Below are 12,917 nucleotides of genomic sequence, written 5' to 3'. Positions count from 1 at the left end.
GGGTTCAGGTCAGGTCAGCCGGACGATCAAGGTTGCAAATGTACCCTGACCTACTTCTCTCAGATACTTTTTTTTTTTTTTCTTGGTCTTCTCGACATTCCAACCTGAATTCATACAGAAGTTTGCTGCGTCTTCGTATTTCTAAAAGAAGATGCGTTCAATGGCAATCTTCTTACAAATACAATAAAATATGATGTACTTGAAAATGAAAGAAAAAAAATATTAATACGGAGGTAACAAATAAGAAATATGTAAAAAAATATAAACATTGTATCACAGCAGTTGGGGTGAGGGAGAAGAAACATACACATGTATGGTACTATGCAACTGAAAGATTGTAAAAGTTGGCGGGAAATTTGAATCTTCTTTTGCACGCTTTCTCCGATGCAAGTCATGTTCTTTCCATTGAATCTTGATTTCCCCTCGATAGTGAGATAGAGACAATACTTGCTCATACCAAGTTTTATTTCACATCATGATATATACATAAATACAAGATAAATACCATGAACTGTTTTACCTTTCTTTTCCAATAGACTATAAGGCAAATTCTTCAACAATATTAACACAATAGCCAACAGGAGTGTATAGAAGCATTAGGAGACTCAAAAGTTTGAGCAGGAGTCTGAGTTTCCTTAAAAATGACCTCAGAAGTGACCTTGACACAGGCCGGGGAGAGGAGGGGGCATGACCCGACCTGACCTGACCCGGAAGCTTAAGCAACACATGACCGTCAGCAATCAGGAGTCATACACGGAAATACATTAGTCACCTGTTTACAGTTTCCAAGGCTCCACGCCACCCAATATAAATACTACATATAAATAAATTTCATGATAATAGTCTATTTTATTCTACACATTGTCATATCATCATCATCATCATCATCATCAACCATCCACGATACCAAAAATAATGTTTTACTTATTTTTATTTGTTTTTGTTTTTATCCTCTGCTATACAACCGCCATTGCTTAATAGTGACTACAGTGTATGAAGCTACTTATGTCTCTAGATAGACATAATAATGGTTCTAGTCACCCCGTGACTTTATTCACAGGGACGCTATTGATTTATTCACTGGTAGCGCCGCGGCCTGCCCTCCTCCCCCTCCCCCATCCCCCCCCCCAGGAGAACCGCGGGGGGCTGAGGGGGCGGATGCGGGGGCGGGTCACAGGCAGCTGCACAGAACGTTAACCTGGCAGGACAACCATCATCACTGCCTAGGAAGAGCTGCCACCCCCCTCTCTCTCTCTCTCTCTCTTACACACACACACACACACACACATGCTATTTTTCTTATCAGTCTTCATAAATTCTCCATAAATAATCAACATTTTTTATACATCAGTTATTCTTTCAAGACAAATGAAGAAAATTCTCTCTCTTTCTCTCTCTCTCTCTCTCTTAAATGCACAGCCCAATGCAAAGTAACACAAACCCCAAACACTCACTGCTGTCTCTGTCCCTTGCCTCCTGAACAAACAGTGGAGGTACAAAGTCTCTCACACAGACATAAACCATCACACACTCTGCAAATAAGTTACATATACCCTCACACAAAACCTCAAGGACAAAAGAGAGAAAAAATAAGTTACAGACACAAGAAAAAAATGAACATTACATTACCTAATCAAATATTATTATGTAGGTGTTTTGCAGTTAGTCTACCCAAGCAACACTGCAATATATCACATACAAACACACATACACACACACATATATTTTTAACTAGCAACCTCCATGTACTCTTTAAATATCACTACTTTCCCCTGGTTCAAGTAATTTTTCTTCTAGTTAATTTTAGTTCATATGTATTTCTTTCCCAGTAAGCAAAGAGAAATAATTTAAGCAGTACCTTGTCATAATGGTTTGGCTTTGCTTGGTCAATATCAGTTTTATGGTTTTCTTCCCCAACAGTCCCTCATTGAGCAGATTTCTGAGTCAAACAGTATGGTGAGAAAAATGCCATAACATCAACAAAATATTATGCAGTCATGTCATCTTTCTATACCTATTTTTAAATGTATGTATTTTCAGTTTGCACTCACTAGCTTAAATTTAGTCATTAGGTACTATGGGATTCAAAGCCAGCCATCATGCTGCAGTCATGGCAAACAGTCAATAGACACAATGCAATATTTTCACCATGTTCAGCATCTTCCCTCAATCTCAAGTCCTCTTCTCTGTCAGGATTTGCAAGGAGATTGTCGGCGGATTAAAGGACTCACGACTGAGAAAACACAAAGCACAGTGGAGGCAAGAGAAGAAAGTATCTTGACTGTCTTTTGCTCATGACTATACAGTACTTTAGAAAATTTTAACCTTAATTATCACTACTCTTAATAAACCAACCGAGGATAAAATAAAGTCTAGCTCACCTTTATCTCAGCACTGGCTCTCCCACACAGCATCAGAGGCAAGTGACCAGCCAACACAGCATGGTGTTGGCATGGCTGTGTGAGGCGACAAGAGGCACTAGAGGCACCCAGGGCCATCCAGTGCCACTCCTCACTGTCCCTATGAACTCCAAGCATCTAACACTGCCCAAGACTCACATCAAATGCTGTACCTATGGTGAAGACAAGCAAATGACATGATGCAGTTACACAAGCAAATCAAAATGCAATCAATATATCCATAAAGTCCCAGAAGCAAACACATGAAGTCAGAAATGGATACAGCGTGATCATGGCGACCAAATCCACACAGGAGAAAATATATGCAGAAGTGACACGTCGTTCAACTTGGTAAATGTGAGTGGAACATTTCAACGAGGCTCCTTCCGCGGTACAATCACAGTCTTAGGAGCAGACACGAGGCGGTCTGGGACAGAGGAACACCTGACATGCTAAGAGTGAGACGGGAGCAACACTAACATGTGCTATACTCTTATGTACACAGGCTCTCAACAGTTTTGATTCTTAACACAGAGAGTGCAGTGGTTTAAACCCCAACAATGTGGTAATAAAATTCCGGACGTCGCCAAGTATTACATTTTCTACGTACACATATAACCAAACTCATTCTTTCTCCTTTCACTTTCAGGCAACGTCACATAATCCTCATAATCACCTTTCATCATTTCCATCTACCCGAACACAATCTATCGGTACACATACAAAATTTTCGCTGTCTTAAAAATAATAACTGGACATCACATCTAACCCCACACAGAACATTACAGATTCAGGTATCAGCTAGTACCCAGTGGCAAACTAACTTCATTAATTTCTCCTGAGGGAAATCGAGGGAGGGACTACATACATGATTATCACGAATCTGGTGCTATCAATTGTTTTTCAAGTACTTTTTCCCCATGCATTAACATTAAAACAAAGGGAGCCTCACACTCCACCACTATGACCTTTTAATTTTGATATGTGGAGGTCAATGAGCTTAATAAACCACCTAAGCATTCAAGTCTCAAATTTGTGGCTAGATAAGCACTATTCGGACTGTAGTATATGTGCTTCCTATTCACACATTATGGCTTACTCTGAATAACTCTTGGTCTGCAACGAAAGACAATGAAGTGAAACAGGACAAAGATTCTACATGGTTCCTCTCCCCACATTAAGATTATGAGATATCAGGCTTGGAAGTCGATGGAGGAGTAATACTAGTAAGGCAATACAGGATTACACTCACCACCTGCAAAACTTTGGCCTCACTTCTGCAGCGTCGGCCCCCGTCTGCCTCCGCCACACACACACACACACACACACACACACACACACACACACACCTCACAGATCTGGCTTGTAACACAGCATGCCTCCCTGGCTAACTAGACACACACACACACACACACACACACACACACACACACACACACACACACACACATGCTCACATATACACACACATTGATAAATAATTGAAGAAAAATGAATGATGAATAAATAAATAGGAATTTATCATTGTTATTTGAAAGTCATGAAAGGAAAATAATAGTAATAACAGTGATAACAAAAATGATAATGATAATAATAATATTAATAATAATAATAATAATAATAATAATAATAATAATAATAATAATAATAATAATAATGATAATAATAATAATAATAATAATAATAATAATGATAATAATAATAGTAATAATAATAATAATGAAAATAAATGATAATAATAATAATAATAATAATAATAATAATAATAATAATAATAATAATAATAATAATAATAATAAATTCAAGCATAAATGACTTCCATGGACATCTTTCTCCTCCTCCTCCTGCTCCCCTGAAGACTCACTTTCACCACAGCAACATACAGAACCACTTGTAGTCATTTGTCACCAGTACTCTGAAGCCAATGCTCTCAGACCCAATCATAAAATTTCCTCGCAAGTACTAATTATACATCATTCGAATGCATAGTTTGGAAGTAAGTGTTCTGCCTAAAATTAACATAAAACTAATAAATGCTCGCTGCAAAACACAAATTAGGTGGGATATCAACCTAACAAATGCCAAAGATACAGTGGCAAGGGCACAGCGATCACTTTTCTACACTAAACTATGTCTCTTCAAAAAGTAGGCAGTCTTATGTTTTCCTTGCATGCTGACTGGAGCAGAGAGGAGTGGGTGGTGCGGGTGCATTGTGTGTGTATGTGTGTGTGTGTGTGTGTGTGTGTGTGTGTGTGTGTGTGTGTGTGTGTGTGTGTGTGTGTGTGTGTGTGTGTGTGTGTGTGTGTGTGTGTGGCTGTCTGACTCACACCCACTTCACCTCACTTCACACGTGCATCATTACAGAAATTATTGACTTTAAAGATTATCTAGTTGACGGGAACCAAACAATAAACTGCAAACAAACCAAAATCTAAAATCTCCATCATCATCAAGCATTTCGGGACAAAGGTCATGGCTGAGTCACACCTGGCAGCTGCATCGTGACCCTGTCCAGTGCACTCCTGCCACCTCACCCTCACTTCCTGGCCACATGTGACATTCCTATTCTCTGTGGCTGTTCCCCAAGCTAAAGGTGCCACTGTATCCTGCTCTGAGCCGAGAGGTCATGGTGACAGTGTAGCAGGTCGCCATTGAAAAAACATAATTTGTGTTTCAAGCACTGGAAGGACCACTAAACAAATGCTGTGGTCTACAGTTGAATACTTTTGAAGTACATGTTATTTCAAGTAATCAAAACAAGTCTCCAGGATATTTTAAATGAAAATAGTAACTAATGAGATTCCAAGTGGAACACATCAACAAACTAACAGCATCATTTTCATATGAACTAAAGCAAACTGACAGATAAAGGACACCAAGCACACAATATACTGGGGTGCAATAGGATGCGTTCGGTGCCACTGTGAGAACTCAGGACCTGCAGGTGTGTGAGCGAAAATGACACAACGATGCAGCACCCTCCCTACCCCCACCAGTGCAAAGCTCCTCCTCCCTGCAATTGCTGCTGCCTTGGGAATGTGTTTGTCTTTCTGAATAATAATAAAATGGAATGTGCCAGTCAACTTAATGTGAAGTAATGCCACAAAGCTGCAGTCCACTGTGTCACATGCTTCCATCCTCCCCTACCCACAACACCCATGCTGCACATCAAGGAACTGGTGCTGTGTCTGTGCTTGTGTTGGTGCACACACTAACCTACTCATGCACACACTCACACGTACCAAAATATCTTCCCATACGCATCACCCTGCAACTCAGTGCAGCTATATTTGGCATGAAAATACTTATGGGCAAGATGCTCAAATATGAAAACATCCTTAGATCCCCAAACCCTCACTCTCTATCAATGCTTGGTGCTCTCTACCCTTACAGTAAAGACACTACTAGCACACTGTCCCCTCCATTACTTAAGGAGAAAATTTAATTGGCTACAGTGGTAAGGTCTCTTCCTACTGGTGTGTCTGAGGGCAAACACCTAACAGGAAGGTGCCTGACGTGGTCCCAGTGCCAGCTGACAAGATTCAAGCAACGCACCACCCCTGACAAAACCTCAACCTTCAGTGTCTGGGAACAGCGCCTCATCTTTCAGTACATTAATTAAAGCACATGGGCACACCCTAATGGAACTGACAGCCTTCCCCAAACAGTCTCAGGTTGCCATAACATACCTATTTTTGGCGAAGAAAGAGTGTCAACAACAATAACAATAATAAAATTTCTAAACCTTAAAATAGCCTATGTTTTCCATCTGCTACCATTAACGTCTTACGCTGACACAGACATCTTGTATGAACTCATTTGTCAAAATAGTCGTACTTAAAATACGTAATATGCCTCAATTCTGCTCATTGTATTGATGACTTCATCCTTACAATTAATGACTTCAAAAAATTTACTTCCTGGTGTCCAGATGATCATCACAAATGTAAAGTGACATTAACACAGGAAGCAAAAATGATCCACAAACTTATCTCCACTTAGCACCAATGAGAAGGTCAACAGAGACATCAAGCTATGTGTACAAAGGATCAACCAAACCTCTCCTATGCTATCTCCTGCAGAGAAAACATATAGGATACAAATAGTGAGATGGGTCAAATTTTGGTTAACTTTCCATCCCTGTTTGTTCTGCGTGACTGAAGGACGGCAAAGAGTCTGCTTGCTTCCCCCACCAAGCCACCAACAGGGTGTGGAAAGAATACAGTAAGCCTTCACTCTGTATCACCAGTTTCACATCAAGGGTTCCTCTGCTGGATGATGACCAAAGAATATTCTGACAGGTGAATCAGGTAGTGAGGATTCCAAGTGGGCCTCTGGGAATAGACCTTGGTCACAGCCACCAGGCGGGGTGTGGTGCTGGAACTGTGTGCTGGATGTGAGAGCTTATTGTATATTCAGTTGATGAACAATATCTATTACATCCTTTTCCTTCCTCATCTCCAGTGCCGGAACTCAACACAATAACACAACACCTCTTCCTTGTTCAAAGGAGCAGCAGGTCAACACAGTTAAATAAATTAAAATAGCAATCCAGCTACTTAACAGTGGATGATCACATTTCTTAAACTGCAACAATAAATAATCATTACTCATTTATAAGTTATACATTATGCTAAAAATATTACGCCAGGAAAAGTTATGCAGAATAATATGCAATGTTAGCGGTAAGTTCCGAGCAAACCCACCCAGCCAGTCTCCAGTGTACTCCTGCAGCTCAAGGCTCCCTAAACCATAATAACAAAGGATCTCCGAGGCACACCACTGCAGGGCCAGCCTCAGTGCCTCCTGCTGGCCACAGCAACGCACACAGCAGGGTGGGACTCTAGCGGCCAAGCTTGGAGAACGGGTTGATGCCTCTCTTCAGGGAGCCAAACCTGGTGCCTCCCGTGGTGCGTAGGTCTGAGTCATCCTCCTCAGGGCTCTGCAGGGAGTCACCACCCCTTTCCGCCTCCTGCCGACTCCTCTCCAGTTCTCTCCGGTTCTCCTCAAGGGTGAAGTCCTCAAAACTCATGTTGGAAATGCCAGTTGACTCAAAGGTTACATTCTTTTCAGGCTTCTTTTCTGGTTTCTCTACCTTTTTCTCCTGCTTCTCATGCTTTTTGCTCTTTTTGGTAATCTTCTCCTTCTTGGAGTGGCTGAACTGTTTCATCGGAAGCACCATCGTGTTCTCCTCCTCAAACTCCTCGCTGATATTCTTGTACTTGAGTCTGTCTTTGCTGCGGTCGCGGTGCTTTGGCTTGCGGTTTGCCATCACCGCCTCGTCATCTGTGGATGTGTCAGAGTCAGAGAGCTTCTGGTGCGTCGTTCTTGGCTTTCGGAAGCTCGGCGGAGTGGACTTTTTGGACTTGGACATCTTAAAGTCACCAAAGAGCTTATCCATGTGGCCGTCGTCCCGAGCCATCTGAGCCATCTGGGCCTGGAACACTGAGCTCATGTTGGCTGGCAGAGTCTGGCTCCTCAGCCCCCCACCGTGGCCACCCCGCTGCACGATGGGCTTGAACGGCACTGCCCCAAACAGGTCTGCATCATCATCCAGTTCTGCCAGACTAGATTCCTTTGCAATAGCAGGGGCAGGGGTTGGGAGCTGTGTCTTGTGGGCGCGAGGAGTGGAGGTGAGGACTGTGAGGTGTGGTTGTGCTTCAGGAGGGGGTGGGAAGTACTGGGCCTGGCTGCTGGGGCTGAACTGAGACACTCCATTCAAGGCTGTCTGGGTCTGGCTCAAGGCGGGGAATTCTTTGGCATCAGAGGAGGGAGGCGGTGCTATGGTGACATTACCGAAGGGCATGGAGCCAAAGAGGTCCGTGCTGTGCAGGGAGGGCGAGGTCACGGGGCCCACACCCGAACTGGGCGACAGTGAGTCAACACTCTGCGACAGCACCCCCTGGTTGGCCAGCTGGGAGGGCTTGCCGGCCACGACGGCCGAGTTTTGTTCCGTGGTGGCCTGTGTTGGCCTGGGGGTGATGGACAGGTGCACAGGGGCGTCCTGAGCGGCAGTGTGTGACGCAGGACTCTCGCTAAGGAACGGATTAACAAAGGGATTCTTGATGAGACTGGAGTTGACGGTTGTGGACGCCTCTGTCCCCGCCAGGGAGGTGAAGGGCACCGGGACATTCTCGTAGTAGTGGAAACGTGGCGTGGTGGCCCCGTTCTCTGCCCGCCCTCCACCATTGGAGCTGAGCAGCACATTCTCATAGATGGGATACTCCTCGCTGGGGGACTCCTCGTAGATGATGTCTGCCTGAACGGGAAGCCTGACAGGCTCCGGGGCTGGCTCCACCGCCTCCAGGGTGGCCAGGGTGACGGGGGCAGGAGAGCTGTTGGCCGCTGGGGGCGTGATGATGAGCTGGTTGGAGGACTCCAGGGGAGACACAGTGTTGCTAGACGGTTGGCTGCGGCTCTGGAACACCTTCTTGTTCAGCTTCTTGAGGGACGACTTGAAAGGTGCCAGGGCAAACACGTCCTCTTCCGACGGCTGCTGCTCCCTGGGGCGGCTCGACTCATCAAGAGAAATCTTCCTGAAGGGCCTGGGCATGGGGAATACATTGGTCCGGCTTGACAGCTGCTCTGTTGGGTGGCTGGACAGCTGCTCGGCACTGCCGGCCTCCCCGCCGTCTGAGAACTTGCCCTCCTCCTCCCCGGAGTCCAGCTCATCATCCTGCAGGAGGGGCTTTTCCCCATACTCGTGGCCCAGTAGCCTGTCCTGTGTGCACCTCCGGTTCTCCTGCTCCTGCAGCGCCCTGGCCCGGGCCCTGATGGCCGCTCTGGATGGCTTGGGACCACGGCGCACCAGGAGTGAAGGGTCGCCACCCTCTCCCGCCCGCATGTCCTCCTCATGTGTGGTGACACTCTCACACTCGGCGTGGTACACGGAGGAGCTGATGGTCTCCGAGGCATCGCCGCGGTCGCCCACCTCAAAGTCATACTCATCGTTGATACGCGCCTTGAGGTCGCTGGCAGAACCGATAGAGTCATCGTCTGACACGCTGCAGATGAACACCCTGTCTGGTTTGCTGTCCTTGGCACTGTCCGCCTCCTGCCCCCCGGCCTGCCTCTTGCCCCGCCTCACCCGTATGGGGTGGTGCCTGCGGTGGCGGGGCCCCACAAGGTCCTGGCTGCGGGGGGAGGCCTGGGGGGACATGCGTCTACCATCCTTGCGGGGGATGACCACCTCGTCCCTGCTCTCCTCCTCACTCTCTTCATCGTGGGCATTTTGCAGCTTTTCATACTTTGACCTGTGAGAAGGTAAAGAATTAAAATAGGTCACACATAAGAGCAATTAATAAGTAAAAATATATATCCCTCACAAGGCAAATGCACCAGCACTGCACCTCACATGATGCTTTGCTGAGGTGTACTTGTGACTTGATGGTGAAAAGAAAACTGCAACTACTGTGACTGGGTTTGTAGTGAAGGAGAGAACAAGAGGTGATGGTGGTGGTACCTGTCTTCCAGGGGGGGGCAGGTGAAGAGGCAGGAGGAAGGCCCCACCGCACCGAGTCCTGGCTGCGCCTCCTGTGAGTCGTGTGAGTCCTGCGACGACGTGCTGGACTTCCGTTGCCGCTGCTCCCCCCCAGCAGGCACCACCCTGCTGGGGGCTGCAAAGATACACTCATGTAGAATAAAGACACTCCCTCAGTCAGCCAGCACAGTGTGAGGCCTTGTGTTGTCCTGGTGCTTTGTGCTTTCTTTCAGTGTTTTCTACTATATGTGTTTCACGAGACAAAACATATTTTTGTTCTCCATCTAACAATTTTCAGCTGACACTTTCACCAACTATGCCAGGTTGTGTAGCAGCAATGTCAGTGTGTGGTGTATACAAGGCAGTGGCCACCACCTTCTGCTATTTATACACATAACAACATCAAGAAGAATGTTGGAATCTCCAGGTGAAGAATAAGTTTCTTACAGAAGATGAGAGCACTGTTTTCATCTGGTTTTAGTCTGAGTTTCATTATAAATATTAGTAAATGCATTTTGTTTCTTAAACTTGCCCAGATTAGAATAATTGCTACAGTAGATGACAAAGAAAACTGCTCAGCATATCTTGCCTTGGTGCAGGATTCACCGCTAATCCAGACCTGAAAATGTTCCCCAGCTGCACACCACCCCTGGCCTGGACACACACCACTGTCTCACCTGCACCACCAGTGCTGGGTGGTAGAGAATCCCTCTCAAGTGTTCCCACATCAAAGCATCACAAAGTGGTGGCCAGATATCCCAGTTTGAGAAGTGAATAACAACAAGTGGCTGACACAGCCTGCCCCAGAGAGCAGCAGTGATAAATGCTGCACCATTATGAAGGCTCTTATTAATTCCTACAACTGGAATGAGCCACTCCTAAACTTTGTCTGCACCACTCAGGGTGACCTGTCCTGGGCTGAGGAGGGCAGGCATTCACTGCATTGCTGTCTTCCACAAACAACAACAGTGATAAGGCTGTCACTCTGGTATTCTCAGTTAAGACATTATCATTACACCAGGAAATCACACATTGGCAACTTGCCTTATTTTAAGTTTCCAGTTACCAAAATTTCAGCCTTTGTGATGTGTGAAAATCATTACTTACTCAGTGCATTGTCTCAGCAACAATAAGAACTAAACCCTGACTTCCCATCCATTCAACAACACAGCAACTCTGAGTTAACCAAAGCACAACAACACTTGTCCTCCTCTTACTTAGGTACCACTTGGATGGCGGCACCCTCCACACTGTCTCCTGCAGGGTCGTGTCCATAGTGTCTGGCCTGGCACACCACTGGCTTCTCACAACATGTGTTCCCTCCCACTATCTTATCTCTGCCTTGTCAGCCAGCAAGGGTGTACCACTGATATGCTGCCTCACACCTCATGTCACACTCAGCCTGCTGCACTTCATAACCTGCTGTTTCATGAATAAAGAAGGACTGAGGGAAGGTATATTGTGTGTGTGGTGTTTGATGACAACCTTCTGTTCATACCTCACCTATTTCCCCTTGCAGTGCCCAATAGACTGCCTAGAAGAAAGTAAAACAAGTTAAAAGCACAAGGGTTTTCTTAGGAATCCTGTTTAGCTTCACTGCAGCACACCACTTTGCCAATAGGGAATAACAAGGTGCAATATACATGTCTAATTCTGAATGCTTTCCTGACATGCCTGAGACACTAAGAGTTATGATTGGCAGGAGCTTTTCATGATGACAGATGGTCGCTGGCTGGTGGCAGGACACAATTATGGATAAGATGATAAAAAGGTTAATTTCATAACACTAAGTAAGGAAGCCAAAAGTGTTTTGGAAAGTGTAAGTGACCAGTCTCTGAAGTGTCACTGTATTCCTTTACAACACCATGACTGAGACTAAAAAGCACCATACTACGAGTAGAGTCACACAGGAGTCACACTTGGGCCACACAGAGCCACACCCAGGCCACACTGAGCCAAATGTTAGGCCACCACTCAGGCCACACAAGAGCTACACTGAAGCCACCATTAAGCCACAGCCAAGCAACCACACAGCCACACTAGACCCACACAGAGCCAGTCAGGCCACAGGTGTAGAAAATGACACAAGCACCAAGTGTCATCAAGTATACATCAGTCTCACTTCAGGGCACAATAATTAAGCATATTCCAACCACAATCTGATCAATCTTGTGCTGTTCTTGTTGTTAGCTATGGCCTTCTGAAGACACCTTATCTCTCTCTCTCTTTTTTTACGTTAGGGCACTAGTCAAGGGCAACAAAAAGTAAAAGAAAAAGGCCCACTGAGGTTATCTATGGGTAATGCTGATATCTTTCACATGTCACACACATCTAGTTCAAGGTGGATGGTGACAGGTCATTACTCTCTGGAAATCTTAACATCTGAAAGAGTCTATGTCCAGCCCCACCAAGTGACAGGCCAGCATGTTGCTGCTGAGGTTGTGACCAGTGTGTGTGTGTGTGTGTGTGTGTGTGTGTGTTGCAATAAACTGATGATAAAAAATTATTATTATTATTGTTATTGTTATCTATTTTTTTAGGTTTGTGTTGCAGTGTTGCACTGCTAATCCCAGCACCAAGGACATACATCTCTAGAGGCATCAGCTAATCTGCTAATGTTAGTTCAGGCTGTTACAGAGACTATGGGAAGTATTTCAAACCTCATTAAAAAGAAAAGTTAAATAAAAAAGTAGAAGACATGCATAAAATTAAGTCAAGCAACTATGTGCAAAATTCTAAATGCTTGCCCAAAATATTAGCACTGATGAGAATAGAGAAGGCTCTACAAGACAAATAAACACAAGAACATAAGTGTTAACAGTCAATCTCTGGAACAGCCCTGGACTGAAGGATGAGTAATGAAAGTCTGGATGATGACTTTGGTTTCCTTTTTATTGCCTAAAGTCCACTAATTCAGGTTTCATTCTGAACAGTGTTAAAACTGAGAATTGTCTCATGCTGAACTTCAAAACAGTTAATCCTATAACAAGTGAATATTTACTTTTCAGAAGAGACAAGACTTTCCTTTGTACACCAGG

The 12,917-nt window shown here is 44.9% G+C and overlaps 1 protein-coding gene across 3 annotated transcripts in view; it reads right to left on the bottom strand.

Annotated features, from left to right (window-relative positions):
* Positions 1 to 447: 447 nt before the first annotated feature.
* LOC135094340 (uncharacterized) overlaps positions 448 to 12,917 on the bottom strand; it is a 47,249-nt gene continuing 34,779 nt past the window's right edge. For all 3 annotated transcript variants that reach the window (XM_063994363.1, XM_063994364.1, XM_063994362.1), the window contains 2 exons: positions 9,862 to 10,015; positions 448 to 9,652 (listed from right to left, as the gene is read on the bottom strand). In XM_063994363.1, the coding sequence (XP_063850433.1) occupies positions 7,243 to 9,652; positions 9,862 to 10,015 (2,564 nt within the window). In that variant the 3' untranslated portion in view covers positions 448 to 7,242. The remainder of the gene's footprint in view (positions 9,653 to 9,861; positions 10,016 to 12,917) is intronic.

This window comes from Scylla paramamosain, chromosome 45 (genome assembly GCF_035594125.1).
Source record: "Scylla paramamosain isolate STU-SP2022 chromosome 45, ASM3559412v1, whole genome shotgun sequence".
NCBI lineage: Eukaryota > Metazoa > Arthropoda > Malacostraca > Decapoda > Portunidae > Scylla > Scylla paramamosain.
The sequence above is the reverse complement of the archived record's forward strand: the minus strand, read 5'-3'. Positions and strand labels throughout refer to the sequence as shown.